This window comes from Colletotrichum fructicola (genome assembly GCF_000319635.2).
Source record: "Colletotrichum fructicola Nara gc5 chromosome Unknown KSG_Nara_v1_contig02, whole genome shotgun sequence".
Lineage (NCBI taxonomy): Eukaryota > Fungi > Ascomycota > Sordariomycetes > Glomerellales > Glomerellaceae > Colletotrichum > Colletotrichum fructicola.
Genome location: NW_027094052.1, coordinates 4,839,421 through 4,852,488, shown reverse-complemented (window position 1 = coordinate 4,852,488; position 13,068 = coordinate 4,839,421). Strand labels below are relative to the sequence as shown.

The 13,068-nt window shown below is 54.9% G+C and overlaps 3 protein-coding genes across 3 annotated transcripts; 1 reads left to right on the top strand and 2 right to left on the bottom strand.

Annotated features, from left to right (window-relative positions):
* Nucleotides 1-80: 80 nt before the first annotated feature.
* Nucleotides 81-959, bottom strand: NECAP2 (Adaptin ear-binding coat-associated protein 2; the record flags this gene model as incomplete). Its single annotated transcript, XM_032033082.1, has 1 exon — nucleotides 81-959. One exon carries the CDS (start codon nucleotides 957-959, stop codon nucleotides 81-83), a length of 879 nt encoding a protein of 292 aa, XP_031887628.1.
* An 808-nt stretch (nucleotides 960-1,767) lies between these two features.
* tif221 (Translation initiation factor eIF-2B subunit alpha) lies at nucleotides 1,768-2,923 on the top strand (the record flags this gene model as incomplete). The annotated part of the gene is made up of 3 exons (XM_032033084.1): nucleotides 1,768-1,789; nucleotides 1,850-2,772; nucleotides 2,822-2,923. 3 exons carry the CDS (start codon nucleotides 1,768-1,770, stop codon nucleotides 2,921-2,923), a joined length of 1,047 nt encoding a protein of 348 aa, XP_031887700.1.
* Nucleotides 2,924-5,609: 2,686 nt separating this feature from the next.
* On the bottom strand, nucleotides 5,610-9,200 carry egt-1-1 (Ergothioneine biosynthesis protein 1; the record flags this gene model as incomplete). Its single annotated transcript, XM_032033085.1, has 13 exons — nucleotides 5,610-5,679; nucleotides 5,749-5,830; nucleotides 5,883-6,139; nucleotides 6,189-6,685; nucleotides 6,732-6,807; nucleotides 6,857-7,550; nucleotides 7,832-8,118; nucleotides 8,169-8,190; nucleotides 8,242-8,255; nucleotides 8,310-8,424; nucleotides 8,482-8,720; nucleotides 8,777-8,895; nucleotides 8,964-9,200. The coding sequence occupies 13 exons, from the start codon at nucleotides 9,198-9,200 to the stop codon at nucleotides 5,610-5,612; spliced, it is 2,709 nt and encodes a 902-aa protein (XP_031887699.1).
* Between the last annotated feature and the right edge of the window lie 3,868 nt (nucleotides 9,201-13,068).

Below are 13,068 nucleotides of genomic sequence, written 5' to 3'. Positions count from 1 at the left end.
CAAACGACGCAGGGAATCTCTTGCTCAAATCAGTCCTTCCTCCTATGCGCCCCCTTTTAGTGTATCGCAGCTACCGCCCCTCAGGCGAACTCTCCAAACTGTCCATCGTCGAATCCCAGATCCTGCGCAGATTTCCTCTTCTCCCGCTTCTGGTCCCGCACGCTCTGTGAACTCGGCGGCGGCGGCAGGAAGCTTCCGTTCCCGCTGCTCTTGGGCGCAGCAGGAGGCGGCGGTAACGAGAAAGCCTGCAAGCTCGCGCCGTCAGGCGGTCCCGTCAACGACGCGGCCGAGGGCCCCCTCGACCGCCTCCCGAGCTTGGAACCACCAAAGTTGATGGTGATGGTCTCGCCCTCCTTCAGACTGTAATCCTTGGTCTTCTCCTCCTCGGCGCGCTTGCTGTTCTCGGCGGCCTGCTTGGCATGGCTCGCGTCCAGCAGGCCCAGGCTCTTCTGGGCCTCCTGCAGGGCGACGCCGAAGTCGAAGGCCTCGCTGCGCTCCTCGAAGCCGATGCCGAGGACGGCCTTGCGGCCCTGGCCGTCCTGGACGCGGACGGCGAAGAAGCGAGAGGAGTCGAGGACGGGCTCGACGACGGTGATGGAGGTGTAGGGGGCGGCGGCGAAGAGCTGGCCGTTGGAGGGGTCCTCGAGGACGATGTCAACCTTGATGTGGTTCTCCTTGGTGGTGATGCCGGCGGGGGCGCCCGGGGCGACGGGGATGACGGCGCTGCCCGTGGCGCCGACGGGGACGGGCTGGGCGGCGGCGGTGGTCTCCCAGGCGGTCTCGAGGACGCGCAGGCGGGCGGTGAAGATCTGGCGTTCGGTCCAGCCGGCGGCCGTGTAGCCCTTGTTGGAGGCCAGGGGCGGGATGTTGTAGACGTGGGCGCCGGAGGCGAGGAAGAGGATGCGCTGGATCGCGTCGGCGGGGAGGGGCGCGCCGGTTGCGGGATCGGTGGTCTCCATTGCTTGCTCTCTTCTGGCTGGTGTGGTGAGTTGAGGTGAGCTTCTCGTCTAGATCGTTCGTTCAGGGAGGAGGAGGAGGTGGTTGCTGGGGAGGGCAGGTTCGACGACGGGTGTGTCGGTGGGAAGCAGCAGATGAGAGCTCGAGCTTCATCACTTATTTGAGAAGGGGGGAAAGAGGGAACTGGGTGCGAATTGGATGGTGCTCAGGGGGGGAGATGAAGGCTTACAAGGACGGGAGCTTGGTTAGCTGGGTTTTTGGTGGTGTCAGTGTTTCGGGAGTGGAGGGGACCCCGCTGCCGGTAGTGGGATGCTTGGGTGATGATACAGGCACACAGGACCAGACAGGGCGATGAGACCGCTATTTGGTGGTTGGGAGGACCCTGGAAGGAGACAAGGAGGCACCTCACCCCCAAGGTGGCCAGCCCAACGGTCTCGGCGATAAAAAGATACCTTGGTGCTTGGTGGGAGGGTGGTGATGATGTCAGGTAGCCACATATCGCAGGGAGCAGGGGGAGCAGCCCCGCCTTCTTTTCGCAAAATTACCCCGCCAAATCACAGCCATCAATCCCACCACGGACACGGCAAGCTCCATGCGGGTTGAGTCACTCTTCCCAAAATTTCCCAGAGCTTCAACATCGCGACATCACGACGTCGACTGCGCTCCCTGACAACCCCCGCCGCACTTCGACGACGACCGCTGAATTCGTCTTCAACTCTTCCGGCGCCCACACAGACAACGCGACATCAGTGTATGTTGCGAAGCGCCCTGTCCAGGTTCCACAGCGCATCCTTCTTCCGAGCCGTCACCATGGCCACCGGCGATCTGGCACGTACGTCCGTTGTCGTCGACTCCTGCTGCCCACCTCCAAGCTAACTTGTGTCTCCTCCAGCATCTGGCTCCAAGCCAACCGAAGACCTCCCCGTCCGTCCCAAGCAAGACACCTTCGACATTGTCAAGACATACCACGATCTCCTCCAAGACCCAGACCTCACAAAACCCGTCGCCGCGATTGAAGCCCTCATCACCCTCCTCAACGCCTCCGGCACGACCACAGTCTACGAAACCCTCGACCTCGTCAAGCGCCACTCCGACATCCTCCGCGCATCCGTCAACAACCCCGTCCCCCTCCAGGCCGGCACAGACCTCTTCCTACAGTACCTCGTCTCCTCGCTTAAGCAGCAGGAGTCCGGCGCCGCAGACACCTCCCCCCACCAGTCCTTCGAGGCCGTCCGCACCCATCTCCTCCGCAACGGCCGCCTGTTCGCCTCCCGCGCCATCGCCGCCCGCGACAGAATCGCCGACGCCGGCTGGCGCTTCGTGCGCGACGGCAAGGTCGTCCTCACCCACGGTGCATCTCGCGCTGTGTCCAATGTGCTGTTCAAGGCTGCGGACCAGTTCGGAGGCGGCGCGAACGGCGGTGGTGTGCGGTTCAAGGTGGTGTACGTCCGCGACGAGCACCGCGTCGCTGAGTCGGACCGCGTCGTGAAGGAGCTGCGAGAGAAGGGCATCCCCGTGGCTGAGATTGCCGAGCCGGCTGTGGCGCACGTGCTGGGGCTGCTGAGGCAGGTGCACATGGTCTTCGTGGGCGCCGAGGCCGTCACGCAGAATGGAGGTATCATCTCTAGGATGGGCACTTACCAGATTGCAAAGCTGGCCAAGGAGGCAGGGCTGCCGTTCTACGTCGCTGCCGAGTCTCACAAGTTCGTGCGCAAGTTCCCGCTCGACCAGAGGGATCTGGGATTCCAGCAGCAGGTGCTGGACTTCAGGACGGATGCGGCGAGTGTGCAGCCGGAAGACGCTGTCGATTACACTGTGGGTCCCATCATGCGTTCGATGATGGATATTTGCTAATGAATTGCAGCCCCCTGACCTGATTTCGAACTTGGTTACAGAGAATGGCGTCAAGTTGCCCAGCTACGTCTTTGAGCAGCTGCTCGACATCTACGGAAGCTTGAACGGTTGAGCAAACTCAAAAGCTTTGCACTGGTAATTGTGGTCTACGGCCTTCAGTCATGATGATAGAGTAAAGGTAAGAAAAAAGCATCTGCTCCGTCGCGGATGCAGCGGGTTCCGCCTCGGCCGCATTGTGGAGACAAAACCCGGTCCACAAGTTAGCATGGAGCGGCCGACTGTCCGGGAGGAGCTTGACCGGTCGGACTTCGCATCCCGCGCGGTCTTACAAACGGATGAATGTTATATGAAGTGGATGGTCTGTGAAAAGGTACTTGAGGAGTACATGTCGCTGTAGAAAGATACCTCGCTTACTGCTCAACTCCCACCCCTCCCAAGTGGGCAGAATATGCAGCAGTTCATCGGCAGGACCTGCCCACCCACACACTCGTTCTGAAAGAATGAAAACATCACCTTTTGTTCAAACGGCATTCTCGCCGAACTTGACCCACGTTTACCACGTACGTAGGAGCTGTCCTGCATGTAATATCCAACCCTCAACCCGCGAAAGTTTTCCCGCGCTGCGGCCCCTGACACGCATCCTCCATCTCCTTGCGTCCCAGGATCCGGCCGAACACGAGAAAGCGGAACATGCTTACACGTGTATATGTGTCTGATGCGGAACTCGGCGGGAAACAGTCGGTTTCTTTGCTTTTTTTCCCTCGGGCATGGTCGCGCGAACACCACCCCCTCTCCCCTCATTTTGAGGCCGTAAAACCCCACATTTTGGGCGCGGGAACCCCCACGAGCGAAAGGGGGTTTGACGTCACGGTCACCGGGTCACATGTATGTAAGACGCCCGCCGCGCCCCCCGTGTGCTACCTTGCTGCTTGCTGCGCGGCGTGAGAGTGAGGGGTTCCGTAGGCATCGTGAGGTCTGTCTGTTTGACCCTGGACGCCGGGCAAGGGAGGAGTTGGCCGAGGGGGAAGGCGTTAGGGGTTTGTCGGGATGCCGTTTTGGGAAGGACGTGTTGGACGTGTTAGAGGGGTCGTCGTCACGATGCTTGACAGGTGAGACGAGACTAAGAGTGGTCTTGAATGCTTTTTAAGGGGAAATACGGAGTACAGGATGATGAAGCTTGCAAGAATATCATGGCCTCAGGGTCTTGTTGGCAACTTGGACCTTTCACAGAGATTCCCATCCAGTGCTGAGTGAGCTTACGCCCTGAAACAAGATATTCATGACGCGGCAGTCTACACTGTCCGTCCCAGTCGCTGTCCGTAGTGTATTCCTGAGTACCTAGTAGTATTGTTAGCCCTCGAAAGATGGAAGAATATCGTCGAAAACCGAATCAGAACGTGTGTGCCTCCTGTAATCACCACGTATTGCTTGTCTGGTTTGAAACCCTTCGGAGCATACCTCTACTTCAATTGCGTTGGTCTTCTCAACTTCCAGCACGTCACTGATCGGCCGCATTTTATACAAATGGCTAAAGAAGGGGGCCGGAGACGCAAGAGACAATTGGAATTGCTCAAAAGACCCAAAATCCGCGAATCAAGGGAATTCAAGCAACAAAATGGTATTGTTTCGCATTAGCGATTCCAATTGACTTTAGGCCAGACCGTTTTGCGTCAATGGACAAACTATTGCCTTCCGGCATCGTCAACGCAACCTGGTCTCGCAAAACATATTTGGGACAATCCTTATTGTCCGTTGACCTTTCTGCTTTGCACTTGTTCCAACTATCATACTTAAAGCCGTCCCTTCAGCTGAACGACTCAATAAAAACTGTGACATGCTCGATCGATTGCCAACGAGGCTAGAAAGTAGACATATTCGCAATCATGACATATGCCACTTAATCACAGACACAGACAGGCTTAATTGTTGCAATCAGTCCATGGGAGTCAGTTGGATAGTCAATTTAAAAAAGGTCCAGTCTCTGCTATCAGAGCTGCATACCGCATCCGGGACCTCCATGAGCTACGGCTGTTTGAGAAGCTATAAGATCAACATCTAAGACAGAAAGACTCTCCAGCAAATAAAGGAGGATTCTTGATTTCGATCTTCCACCTCCTTTGACCTCATGAACAGCAAGACATAGCTGATGAATCGGGACAAGAACGCAGATCCCACTGGAATCTCGGCTGTAGAATCGAGAACATCCCTCAGTCGTCACCCGTGTCTGTCGCGTATTCATCCCGAATGGTTTTTTAGTCCTGTTTGGGGGAAATTGGCGACTAGCAGGCTATCTGGAGATTATCCTCGCGCAACGTGACATGGACAATGCCGCTATTTATAACAGCGCATGAACTTTGACAAAATGGATTGCGGCGTAGGGAGATGCTCCTTCAAAGTGACGACATCAATTTATACGAATCTTTCATGGTTAAGTGTTAACGAATGTTGATTGAGCTGCCCTCAAGTGTAGCTGAGGCAATAATAGAAAGTATGTCTGACGTATGCTCCCCATTTTTACATACGCCCCTGGTTCCATGACATGAATGGTAGCGAAAGCCTTTTTGGTAAAATACAGAGGTCGAAGGGATTCCAGACTGTGACCCCGCTAACGCCATGCTGTAGCGATCATAAGTGACATGAAATCCAGCTTTTTGTAGAGAGTGAAGGAAATGAGGGCGAAGTTGAGTCGGCCTCACTGTAGCCCACTGTTGAATCGACTGGCTACACCACGCAAATGATTAAAGATTGTACTATTACAACATCCAAGGATGAATGAAAGACTGGGGGGGTCCAGGCGGTTATCTGATGTCCCTGACAATACGGGCACCGGCCCATGCGTAGGGGTAGTTGCGCTGGTACCAGTTGACACTAGATGATGTCAGTTGCCGCTCATCAAGCCGGGATATGATATCGATATTGGCGCGAAGGAAGACTTACAAGGATCGGCGTCCAGCGATGATCGGGTGAGTAGCCCAAGAGCCACCGAGAACGATATTGTGCTTGCCATCGAAAAAGTCGGCTGTGCGTCGCTTTAGCATCAATACAGTATTCTCTTAATGATTAAAACTTACCAGTGTACTGGGGATACAAAGGCATGGGCTCAAAGCCTTCATGCCGAGCAAGGGGCGTGCTGGTCCACTCCCAGACGCCACCGAGCTCGCCTTGTCCCGCGAGACGACCGCCATTGGCCGTCACGGGGACGGGATGCCAATGTTGGAAGCCAACATTGGCGCCGTCGAGGTCCATGAAGAGCTCAGAGCGAGCCTTCTCGGCCTCGAGGGAGGCAAGCTTTGGGGGTGTCTCCTCAACACCGTCGTTGGAGAGATGTCTATCACTTGTCAGCATCCCTATTCACTGAAGGCAGGCACCAAGCTCACCCGTTGACTGCCGGAACCGTTCGTCCAAGAGTGCGCTCAGCTTCCATCTTCTTCAGGTTGTGGACGTATGTGTAAATGCTTCGGGCCTCCTCGAAGCTTGGCATACGACCGCCCATCCATGCGGCGCAACCGGACAGCTCATCGTAAGATGCGAAGATGGGCCAGTCCAGAGCATACTTGAGCGGCACAAGACCGTAAACTGTGCGAACAGCCATGCCCTCGAGGAACGAATCGGGGAGAGAAACGTTTCTGTGACCGTTGACGCCATTGACGCCATTCTTCGCACCGTTCGTGTTCCCATTGACGTGACCATTTGTGTGTCCGTTAGCATGTCCGTTGGCGTGTCCATTGGTGTGACCGTTAGTGTGACCATTGGAGTGGCCGTTGCCGAAGCCGTTCGTGTGACCGTTCGTCTCGGTGTCGGACTCCGAGGCGTGAACATCAGCCCAAGAAGCGGGAACCTGCTCGATGTGGTTCTCGAACATGTATTGTGCGTACTTCTTGTGTCAGCGCAAACTTGCTTCATCAAATGGGAAAACTCACCTCCTCATTAGTGATCGGCCGACCCTTGGCCTGGAATGAGTGAACATCGACTCTTCTGGACGGTTTCTCATTGTCCCTAGTCTATGTGAGCTATGCTTTTGAAGCCACAATTTCCATGTACTTACCACCCAAAGTAACCGTTGATGCCAGCATCAAGTGCAGGCTCGTCCATGCCGACCTTGATGGACTGGGCGGGAACATCGTGCCATTCGTTAGCAACACGTGCCTGGTGAGCCTTCTGGGCTAGGCGCTTGAAGTCCGGACGCTCGACATCAGGCGGCGGAAGAGTCTTGTCGCTTTGGATCATCATGTAGAGGAGAGTCTCCATGTGCATGATCTCATGCTCAAAGCCGACCCAAATGCCTTGTGCAATTGGCCTGGGAATGTTATCGATACCGTCTTTGTAAAGACTTCGGAGTCTGGAGCGCACGCTCCGTTGGTATTCGATGATCTCTTCGACAGCAGGCCATTCGTCCGGAATCTCGGAGTGAGAGTGGCACTTCTCGGGGTTGTCGACATCGGGGTCAATGCCTCGCTCAAACATTGGCTGGAAATGCGCCGGCTCAGTGGCTGGTTTCTTGGTTGTCTTGGTCAATTGGATGTCCAAGAAGCCGGGAATGTGACCGAGGTAGAAGATGCAGGCGTTCCGAAGTTTGATTGGCTTATCCAGCAACTCTTCTCTGGGAAGCATGCTCTGTGTAACGGCGTCCCAAGCTGTCCACAACGCCTCCCAGTCGCTCAACGAAGGACAGGGAGAAGATGCATAGAGATCGGGGAGCAGGCTGAAAGGCATCTTTCTCTTCGAGATCATGTGTAATCCTACTTGACTGTCAGCTCTCGAAACAATGTTCTGGATAGCACCCCATTCTTGTAAGTGTTGCGATTACAACAATAGGATTCACGAGTCCGTCATATGACGATGTCGGAGCCAGTCGCGTCCAATATCTTACGATCCGGTGAATGCACATCCACCTTTTGGGCAATTGGCTCCACGTTGCCGGCAGACGTGGGGGAGGCTTATGGGGTGCATGATGCTGCGTAAGGGGTGGCAACCAAAAAACCCGAGTTCCTGATGTTGTACACAGAAATGATCCACTCACCATGCTCATCGCCCTTGGTCCAACGGCCGGTCTCGACCAGACCTGCCATGCTCCAGAGGTTTTCGGCTCCACGTTGGGAGTACTTCAGGCTCTGCTCTACCTGGATTCGCTCATGCTGCCTGATTAAGGTACCCAAAACGTATGTGTCTCGGACTGGAGAGAAGAAGGCCTGATGGCGGCCGCCCTCGTCGTCGTAGACATACTCTCCAATGACCTCCCAATCTTTGAGCTTGAAAGCTTCTTGGCCGAGAATCTCGTTCGCATTGGTAAGTCCATTGAGGATGAACCTGAGATTTATTAGATAAAAGCATATAACTGGCTTTAGCTTGTAACCTACTCGTGAGTGATCCCATGTTTGTCTTTAGTTGCAAATGTCAGCAATATCCTACCACTTGATCAGGAGCAAATACCATTGTAGGCGTGACTGTAAAACGTTAGCTTTTGGTACTGTATTAGTGAAGGGACACTGAAAACATACTAGACCTTCGCTGGATCGCCGCATCCGTCCAAACCAATAAGCATCTTGTCTGACGGCGCGAGGACATCGCTGAAATGCTTCAGAAACCCAGCTGCGTCGTAGCGCTCGAAGTTGCCTGAAAGCCAATGTCAGTATGAGTCGAAGCCTAACAGCTCCTTTGAGGAGTGCCCACCGATACTAGATCCAAGGCTCACGATGCACTTGGGGCGGGCCAAGTTGAAGGGCTTTTTCAACCACTCTCGGCCATCATCGTAGGTACCCAGCAGTCCGTGGCATTGAACGTGTCGAAACTCCGGCAATTGCGCCAAGGTGCGCTCCAACTCTTCGCGTGAGAGGTCCAGGGCGTAATAGTCAATCTTCTTCCCGGCATCCTCGAAAGCCTGCAACAGAATCCCAATTTTGCGAAGATTGCTTGAATTTTGGTCAGAATTATCCCAGAGTCACCATTCAGCAAGGGAACCACAGACCCACTCCCCAACTCAATGACCATAGACTCCGGCGATATGTTCTGCGCAATCTCTCTCGAGGAACGGTTCAGAACTTCAATCTCATTGTTGGTGAGGTAATATTCTTCGAGATATGTGATCTAGAGAAATTGTTAGTGCCGATCACGCAAGACGTGGCTGAGCCGATGAGTGGTCTAAAAGCACGCACATCTTCGAACAACTGCAGGCCCCGTTCGTTGTAGAGGAGCAAGGTTGGGAGCCTCCGGGGTCCGTTTGTGGGGTTCCACATGGAGAGGATGTCGTCTTTCAAGTTTGTTTCAACCGCAACTCGTCGAACATCAATGATGTCAACGCCATGCTTGCCGACTGACTTAACTGCCTTCTGCTTAGCCGCCTTGGGGCCAGCGTACGGGAGGCTGTCCTGAGAGACAGCAATTGAACCCATCGTGACAGGAATTCAGTGTGTAAAAAGCCAAACGCTGAGAGTTTGAATCCAGACCAGGTACAACAGAGCGGAACAAAGGTAGATGTTATATGAAGGACGTTGAAGGTAGCATGTGTAAAGCAGTACGGGCTTGGGACGAGAAGAACGGACGGGTACCTAGAGCTTATAGCCTCCACGACAAAGGTACCTGGGTCTCCCAGGCCGGCGGAGGCGCCGGCAAGCGGACGGCGATACACGTTGGTGTTGCCATGCTAGCAATAGGGTAGGTCCGAGACGTGTACCAGGTGTTCTTTGTGGATGCGGACATGGAAGTGGTGACTCGGCGGACCGTAGGCCTCTTGGGCCTGCCATTCTGGTCTACAGTGTAGCGAGTTGATGGAGCAGAGATGCATTTCGGGGATATTGGCGACCAGATGGAGCAGGTGTACGACGAGGGTACGGGGCAGCTGAGATCGGATTGAGTGAAACAAACACCGGGCGAGAGCTGTGTTCGGAAGTACACTCGAGGTAACCCGGTTCCGTGTGCTTGTACCGAACGATACAATTCTCTTTTGTCATAACGTGCAGATAGAGAGAGGAGTGTGACAGCCTCATCCCGGACAGAGAGTGGGAGAAGTTCGCAGTCGAACAAATCAGCGGACGTCATCTGAGGCGTATCCCACGCCCCACCATGGGGCGGCCACACTAAGACTGCTGGAGCTCGACGCGGATCACCGGATTCGACATGGCTGTCATGTACCTGGAATGTTGGAAACGGCCGTCACCACGCCCTTTTGAGCGGGAAAATGGCATTTTCATTCAAGGTCTTTGAGCATCGTGTTGGTCCAAGGTTTAAGTGGCTAGAGGTAAGGGTGTGCATGATCCTTGCAAGGCTCATAGTTGACTGGAGCCAGGTGTGTCAGGTTGCCAGGATGACTGAAATTGAATAAAACCAGTAACCCGCACCAGCAAAAACAATGGGATTCAACGAGAGTTTTCAGAGTTTTCCATCTCGAGAGGACGTAGGGAGGTGTGGCGTTCAGACTGTCTCGATGCGCTAGGTTCCGTGTTTGGCGGGTTGAGGCTCGTCGAATCTTCTTCATGGTCAGAGTTTCGTCGTGTTCGGTCAACGCAGCTCACAGGGCGGGCGTTTGGAAAGCTGACTGCAGACTGTGCAGTGCAGAGTTAGGCTGGTTTCCCAGCTAAGCTGCCGCGCCATCAGCTGCTCATAGCTCCCACGCAGCTCCTCTTGGAGAGCTCCATCAACCGGTCAGCTCGCCTATGATTGAGGGTGTGAATAGTGTCGCAGCAGTACTTTTGGCTGGTCTGGGCTTCCAGATCGGCCAACAGCGTGCAACCCCGGCCCAAATTAGCTGCATGTCTCCCTGAACCTTGCGGGGGTGAGGCCCAGCAATAAGGAGGGGCACCGAGAGGTTCCCGACATTTCAACGACGTGTCGTGGGAAACCTCAGCACACCCAGATGACCAATCCTTCCGACATGACGGGTCCTTGTGCGTGTGGGTGAGAGGATATCGACGTCATGCTTCTCTGCGCCGGGCATCAGAGCACACTGCTGGAGAAGAAGGAAAAAAAGGTGTCCAAGTTCCAGTACCCGTGGCACTTGTGGCACAGCCTCTGGGCAATGGACACAGATTCCAAAGCCGGGGCGGGGTAAATCCAGGCACCGTCCCAATTGAGTTACCACAGGTCGTGTCGATCAGTAAAAAGACCCGTTACACGGGACAGTCATGACGAGACTGTAGGGCGGCAGTCAGGGCGTCGAGCGGCAGCAGCAGCAGCAGCACGTCCAGCAAAGCGCGATTTATGCGTGACAATGTCGGGTGCGGGGAAGTTCTCGCACCAGGTGGTGGTTGTTGCCTTGCAGCTTCTTTTTTCGTCGTCTTGAACCCTGCCATACTTTTGTGGTCGAAACATGCCACGGAGGATTTATTGCATTGCCGTATTTTCCGACGATTTGCTGGCCTGGATGGACCTTTGCGGGTGCGCGTGGTCTGAGAAAGTCGGCTTTGCAACGATTGAGCATCTCCGAGCGGTCTTTTGTCAGCTTTCGGCAGGTGGTTTGCTGCTGTGCCGCTAGTGGCCGTATGATGAGAGGATGAAGGAAGAAGCAAGGTGGCCGCGCCCTGGCTCAGACCGTGAAGCCGGACGGAAGACCCGGTTGGTGGCTGTCATTCTGACGGGAGAATGACTGCGTGGGGCCGGTGTTTTCGGTGAAGCTCGGTCAGGCCTTGAGGTGACGGGGTTGGCAGGCATCGACGTCGATGCTCGCGTGACAGCCAAATTTTGGCGCAGGGCAATCTCCCATCTCCAGTTCGGGCGACCTGATCAATCACTTGTTCCTTGCATAAGGCCACAGACGGGATGGTTTCCGTCGCGTTGGGAGCGGCCATCCATCCCAAGCGTGGAGGCGAGCTTGATGTCCCCTCCCGCGCCTGATAAGCTTATCAGCTGTCTCTGGAGATCATCCGGCCGGTTGAAATGCTGCAGGGTCTCCGTAGCCTGTGGTCTGTGATCGGAGCCGGGCGGAGATAGATAAGACATCTCCTGCCATATCTGGAGCTTTTTGAGGCTTGAAAATCATCCTCACGACATTCCTTCTCTGTGTCTCGTTCTCGTTATCGCGGCCAGCCGAGATGACGAACTTTCGGTCGGCCCGTCCAGCTAGAACCAAGCTAGGATTGCCGGAGTGACTCATTGGCGGTTTGCAGCACATAAAGTTCCGATATTGTTGATAATCAACGGTGGAGATGGTGGAGGTCGACGTCGTCGATTTGCATCCGAGCCGGAGAAGGATCAGCATGGCAGTGATGAAGTTGACAAACAACATTTGTCTGGCAAAGGTAACAACATAGTGCAAGAACGGAAGGGAAGGACACGTCGAGCGGGGCGCAATGGTCAGAAGGAAGGAAGGAAGGACGGAAGAAGGGGCAACAACCGACCTTCGCACTTCCCTCGGGCTTCCGCTCTGTAGGATGAGACCCTGGCCCTACATCTTCCCCTCGGATTTACATTGGCGTAACATAAAACCGACCACATCAGCCTCCCAAGAGAAGAGGAAATCCATCTTTCAACGGCGAAAGCACAGCCCTTCACCACCATGAGAGCAGCGTAGGCTCGACGAATCCCAAATGTGCCGCAAGCCCTTCGTCAGAAATCAACAGCAGTTATGCTGTGGGAACATCTCGGAGGTTTGCCTGCGTATATCTGTCTTACTTGTTGAACCATGTTCTAACGTGTGCAGACAAACCAAGCTCCAGTCTATGAATGCTTGGGCTTCCACTCACTGAGCCATTTCTCCATAATCTTCAACTGCTTCTTCGTTACAACCGCCAATGCCTCGACCACGTCCTCATTCACATGGATAAGGTCTAGGTCCGGAATGTGGCCTCCGCGTGCAACCACCATTCGAGGCACCTCCTCCGTACTGTTCCAAGGGCCGCCGGGCCGGTACGCTGAGCTCATCGTGGCCGAGTTCCACATATCGAATTCACCATCAACGAACATGACCTTCTCGAACGGCGCATCCCAATCTCCCTTTGTCCGTTTGTTGAAATCGTCTGCAGTGGCGCCTCGGGACATGGCTGGTCTGAAGCCATTGACCTCCGGGAAGCAGTCGTCGCAATGGCGCTTATAACGCTCCGACGTAAGATGCGAAGAGACGATGTTGTTGCCGTCAGACCGAGGCGGGCCGATGTGCCACCAACCAAACTCGTTACATAGCTGTCATGCCCAACTACGAGCGGTCCCGAGGTTTGTTGGGCTCGACGGAAATTCAATCTCCTTGTCGTGCTCCCAGTCGCATGGGGTATCGGTACAGAAGTCTTTCCAGTAGCGCTGTGTCAAATTCGCGAACATATTCCCCGCAAC